This window comes from Nicotiana tabacum, chromosome 17 (genome assembly GCF_000715075.1).
Source record: "Nicotiana tabacum cultivar K326 chromosome 17, ASM71507v2, whole genome shotgun sequence".
Lineage (NCBI taxonomy): Eukaryota > Viridiplantae > Streptophyta > Magnoliopsida > Solanales > Solanaceae > Nicotiana > Nicotiana tabacum.
In genome coordinates, this window is record NC_134096.1 from 118,518,804 (window position 1) to 118,525,302 (window position 6,499).

The 6,499-nt window shown below is 34.6% G+C and overlaps 1 protein-coding gene across 1 annotated transcript; it reads left to right on the forward strand.

Moving 5' to 3' along the window:
• The first annotated feature begins 302 nt into the window (after positions 1-302).
• LOC107771926 (phospholipase A1-IIgamma-like) lies at positions 303-2,013 on the forward strand. The gene is made up of 2 exons (XM_016591388.2): positions 303-942; positions 1,198-2,013. The coding sequence occupies exons 1-2, from the start codon at positions 355-357 to the stop codon at positions 1,816-1,818; spliced, it is 1,209 nt and encodes a 402-aa protein (XP_016446874.1). The 5' UTR covers positions 303-354; the 3' UTR covers positions 1,819-2,013.
• Positions 2,014-6,499: the final 4,486 nt, after the last annotated feature.

Sequence of the window (6,499 nt, forward strand, 5' to 3'; positions counted from 1 at the left end):
ACCCTTTAATATATGGAGTATCAATTTTTGTAAAAAAACATTTATAAAATTATAAAATTCATTCAAATGTCCGAGTGCCGGGGTAGAACAAAGGGTACGGTGGTAGTTAGAAGGTATGGAGATGATTACAATTAATAATTAGCACTACTGCTTGGTCATTTCAATTATTGGGCATTGAGATTGTGAATTATTAACAAGGAAGAATTACGAACATGTTTCATGCACGTGAAACCCTATAGACAAATGAATTAGCTTCACTATATAAGTTCGAGCTTGATGGCCAAAATGATAAGCTCATACCAAGAAAAAACAAAGAGAGTAAAAGGTATATATAAAAGAAAAAAAGATCAATATATGGCTAGCATGGCTGAGAAATGGGAGCATCTTAGTGGCAAAAACAATTGGGAAGGGCTTTTAAACCCATTGGATGTTGATCTTCGTAAATACATCATTCAATATGGAGAATTAGCTCATGTAACTTATGACACCTTCATCGATGAGAAAGCATCCAAATATGCAGGAGCTAGCAGATACTCGATGGAAAATCTTTTTACTAGAGCTGGACTTGACCCACTCAATTATAAAGTAACCAAATACTTTTATGCAACTTCATCCATTCCACTTCCTAGTGCTTTCCTTGTTAAATCATTGTCAAGGGAAGCATGGAGTAAGGAATCAAACTTTATGGGGTATATTGCTGTGGCTACTGATGAGGGTAAAGTTGCACTGGGAAGGAGGGATATTGTAATTGCTTGGCGAGGAACAATTCAGACACTGGAGTGGGTTAATGACCTTGAATTTTTACTTATTCCAGGACCAAAAGTATTTGGTGATGGGGGTTTACTTCCTTTGTTCAAGCCATTGGTGCATCATGGCTTCTATAATATTTATACATCAGAAGATCCACGTTCAAAGTTTAATCAGGCTAGTGCCAGAGACCAGGTGCATATTAATCTCTTACTTCTTGATACTTTCATGTTTTTATTCTTTCTGGAATTATTATTTTTTACTTCTGATTGTTGAAGCGAGTGAATATTTCATCTAAAGTTTAAGCTGTAGAGCACACGATTAATTACTTAATTATATTGCGTTTCAACTCTAATAGTGACAATTTAAATGATAAAATTTTAATTTTCATAGTGACTGATATTAACAAATTAAGAATCTAGGTCTACATTCTGATGTTCTTGTTTTCAGGTTCTTGAAGAAGTGAAAAGATTGGTTGAGGAATACAAAAATGAAGAGGTTAGCATAACAGTTGCTGGCCATAGCTTAGGTGCATCACTTGCAACCCTAAATGCAGTTGACATAGCTTTCAATGGTATTAACAAAACGAGCAGTGGCAAGGAGTTTCCAGTGACAGCTTTTGTATTCGCAAGTCCTAAAGTTGGGGATCTCAATTTTCAAAAGACCTTTTCCAAACTGAAAAATCTTCATATCCTAAGAATTCATAACCTATTAGACATTGTTCCGAAATACCCACCCGTCGGGTATATAGACGTTGGGGAGGAAATAATAATTGACACCACAAAATCCCCGTATTTGAAGCTTAATCCAGGAGACCCGCACACAAGGCATAATTTGGAGGGTTACTTGCATGGAATTGATGGAACTCAAGGAATAGGAATTTTAGCAGGTTTTAAACTAGAGGTGAATCGTGATCTCGCACTTGTCAACAGGATATGGGACATGCTAAAAGATGAATATTGTATACCTGCAGCTTGGTGGACTGAGAAGCACAAAGGAATGGTTCAACAAGAAGATGGAACTTGGCTTCTCTTGGATCGCGAGGACTATGACTTAGTCAGAGAGATATGATTTTATATGTGTGGCTTTAGTCTATTTATTTTCATGTAATGTTTGAATAAAGGGGTTTTTCGCACATCATCTACCATATAGTATTATGGTTCCTCTTATCACAGAGGATAATGGAAATGAGTGTTGCGGAAGCTTATTGTCAATCTGTTTGTAAAATTTGTCTACTTGTCTTAAATTTCGTGTAGTTATATTTTTAATTATTAAGAGAAATAAATAATGACTCTTAATGTACTCATGCACAATACGATAAAACAATAATAACAACAACCTAGTATAATTTCATTAGTGGGGTCTAGGAAGGGTAGTCACTAGAGCAACTCACTCTTGTCAATAGCATAAAACAAGAACCATAGTATTAAATATTTTTGCAAATACAGCTTATATGTCAAGGGAGAAGTTACTGAAGTTTCAGACTCCTTAATTCTATTGACTATCATTAAAAAAAGTCATTCAAATCTACTCACATTTCAGATACATTCCATTCCGATCCACATGCTTGATTATTTCAAATATAAATATGGATAATGCCACCGTAATATCAATCAACGGTCGAAGTTGGAGTACATGTTTATAAAATGTAGCGTCCTATGGTGGGTTAAGAAGCCCCAGTCCATAAATTAAAATAAATTAAGATCCAAGAATTTAAGTTCCACTTCTAGTACTGGCCTGCCCTAAGAAATAAACTGAATCACACGCATATTTACATGTATGTTTGGATTTATAGATACGGATACTAAGAATGTAAAATTCTTTTCCTAATCTTTTTTTCGGCTGATCAAGGTGTCTACTTTTCATAAGAGCAGTCAATAGTGAAATGACCTCTGTTAAAATAGTTAAAATATTACCACATGTTATTCAAGAAAGTTAAAATAGTTATGGATCTCTCTTAAACTATTAAGCTAATAATTACTGCTGTAAATTATCATGGTAAAAGCTTAATAGATTTAATACTGACTCTGAAATTGTATAAAGTACTACCATAATTTAGGATAAAAGGAAGTACAAAGTATAGCTTATAGATGGACATGAGAGTTTCTTTAGCTTAAAGGCCATTAAACCAATAAAGTTATGATGATAACAGAAAAGTACAACATGCTGATGAAATGTACTACATGAGTATAAACTTACAAGTCATTAGTTTTAAATAGTTAATGCAAATGTGTATAATTAATACATGAGTATAAACTTACAAGTCATTAGTTTGAAATAGTTAATGCAAGTGTGTATAATTAATGAATGACAGAGGTGATCCATATGGTACGTTGCACACAACTATTCGATATTCATTTTTATTAATTGTCATAATTTTTTAAGATCCAATGAATGTGGTGATGTTTCTATTGAAAGACATCTTCATGGTTTGATATTCGGCTTAAAGTATTCATATTTTTATGTATATTACTTCGCATTATGCTCATGTCTCGTAGATTTCGAATTATAATATAATGATTTGTGCTAATTTGTAATATTTCTATGTATATGAATCATTTTGATGTAATTTGGGATGAAAGTGTGCGAATTGAAGCGAAAATAGGAAGAAAAGGCAAAAGTGCACATTTGAGCGCCACAGGTAGCGTGGGGCACTACATGTGGCCCAGTTTCCACAAGTGCATAATTTCCAGTGCCAGGGCTAGCGCCCCATGCTACCCTGGGCACTGGTAACGGGGACTTGTCATATTTTGCCCGGGACTTGATTATTTCGGCCCTGCATACCCCCAACTTGTACAAAAGGGGCCCTAAACCTATTTTGGAGTGAGGAGGACGTTTGAGAGAGGAAAATACAAGCATAGAGACGCCGTGAAGGCCAGAATTCACCAAATTCCATCTTTTTCTACCAAATTTAGTAATTTTTATGTTTCTTTGTATGATTTGTTGTTTTGTTACCATGTCTATGTGGAGCTAAACTTTACATTCTAGGGTTGTGGTTCTTTCATGACTATTGTTATTCGGATATTGATTTTGCTTTATTGATTTATCATATTGGTTTATTTATTCAATCATGTGCTTAATTATTTGATTTGTTGATCACCAATTAAATACTATCTACGAATCTAGAATTGAACTCGAAAGTGGGAATTCTAGATTGCATATAGGATTGAGTAGAGCAAGTTCTTGAAACAGGGCATCAGGGAATGGATTCGCGGTTAGAATAAACATATACCTAATTGCCTTGCTTGGTTGATGTAAAGGAATTATAAATGCATTCTCGTTAGTTCTAATTCCATAGGCATATAGGCGTTAGGTTAGCTTGAATAGGTGAGTAAGAAGTCGATAGATTCTTGTGAGCGATATTAACCCTGTCAACCAATAAGCTAGATAAATTAGTTAGTCAATTTAATTGAAGAATACAATAGGAATGTTAGTGTCACGACCCCAAATTCCCTCTGTAGGATGTCGTGATGACACCTAGTCTCTAAGACTAGGTAAGCCTATCAATGCAGAATAACAATAGAAATCCAAAATAAATAAATCTGCAAATTCACATAATTACAACTTCTAAAATCCGGTAAAAATAAGTCACAAATTTCTAAGAATTTATCTTCAATATCTCTATATATCAGAGTTTAAATAAAATAAGGAAGCAACATAATAAGGATAGAAGGGGACTCCGAAGTCTGCGGACGCTGGCAAATATACCTTGAGGTCTCCTCGTATGGCTAATTCAGTGATGCCTGGTCTGATAAGATGTACCTGGTTCTGCACAAAAATATATGCATAAGCATAGTATGAGTACACCATAACGGTACCCAGTAAGTGCCAAGCCTAACTTCGGTAGAGTAGTGATAAGGTCAGGTCAGGCCCTACTGGAATAATAAAAGACAGGGAGAAAAGTTTAACAATATAATAACAATAATGACAATGAGGATAAATCAAGTAAGTAGTATGTCACAATTTAACTATACAGAATAAGGGAAATTAACACCTCGCGGAAGGAAACAAAAATTTACAACTTTAAGGAAAACACCAAAAATGACCAAAGGCAATGCAGCCATAAAGAAATATCAACAAGGGCACTCCCGAGGTACCGCCTCGTAGTCCCAAATCATAAATAAATTTATAATATCTCATTTTCTTATATCACCGCGGAGTCTTCACATTAAATTTTAAAGAAAATATTTTTTTTCCGAAATAGCATCCCGCGTTTTAGCCACTCTTATCACACCGCATGACTTCTAGTAGTTCCCCTACTAGCCACACGTATCAAGCCACCCTTATCTCACCGCTTGCGTTTCAACACCCAGACCTTATACCACCGCATGCATATCAATATTACAATATATCACAATTTGTACCTTAAGTGCCCAAATATTTCAACTTACCAAAATAAATCAACAACAATATTTTTCCACAAAAAAGAGCTCACGACTCATGCCAAAATAAATCAACAACAATAATATTTTTCCACAATAAGGAGCACACGGCTCATGCCAAAATAAATCAACAACAACAATATTTTTTCACAATAAAGAGCTCACGGCTCAATCACAATGAGTAGAAATAATCTTACAAAATATTCAGCAAAAATAATATTTCACAAATTTAACACCTTGTCTAAATATCAAAATTTTAAATGTAAAATACTTCATTTTTAATAATATTTAAATTTTAAAAAATTTATCCTTCAAATAATGCACAGAACAAAAGAAACAGAATTTCAACTAAACAGGTAACACACTTAGCAAGAACAAGTCAGGCAAATTTAAAATACGAAAATATATTAAGGATGATAAATATAACAGAATAAAATAATTTAATCAATATGCAACATTGCTCTACACAATTTAAAGATATAATCTTCCATATTTAGCCTGTGTAGACACTCGTCACCTCGTGTACACAACTTTCAACACGTCAACATTTTCATATCAATACCAATCCTAAGGGAATTTCCCCCACACAAGGTTAGACAAGTCACTTACCTCTAACCACGCTCAATCAGTCAAGTAGTATGCCTTTTCCTCGATTTTCCGACTCCGACCGGCTTGAATCTAATCATAATTAATTTGATTTAATCAATACAAATTATAGGAATAAATTCCATGAGAAAATATAAATTTTCTAACAAAAATCCAAATTTTAACCTAAAAATCGCCCGTGGGGCCCATGTCTCGGAATCCGACGAAACTTACAAAATCCGATAACCCATTCAATTACGAGTCCAACCATACTAGTTTCACTCAAATCCGACTCCGAATCGATATCGAAATCTCAAAAATGCGTTTTATGATATTTCTACAATTTTCTCCAAATTTTCATCTCAAAACACTAATTAAATGATGAAAACAATGATATATTCGTGTATATTGACTAAATCCGAGTTGGAATCACTTACCCCAATATTTTTCCTTGAAAATCTCTCAAAAATCACCTCTCCCCAAGCTCCAAATTGTCAAAAATGGAAAATGGGATGAAACCCCCGTTTTATAACTTAAAGTATCTGTCCAGGCGCTGCCCTCGATTTCCTGACCTCGATTTCCTGACCTCAATTTCCTGCCCTCGATTTCCTACCCTTGATTTCCGACCATCGATTTTCTACCCTCGATTTCCTGACCTCGATTTTCAGACGTTGATTTCCTGACCTCGATTTCCGACCCTCGATTTCCTGATCTCGATTTTGACCTTGATTTTTGACCTCGATTTTTGACAGATGAAGGAAACAAGATTAGCAAAAAACCAGCAA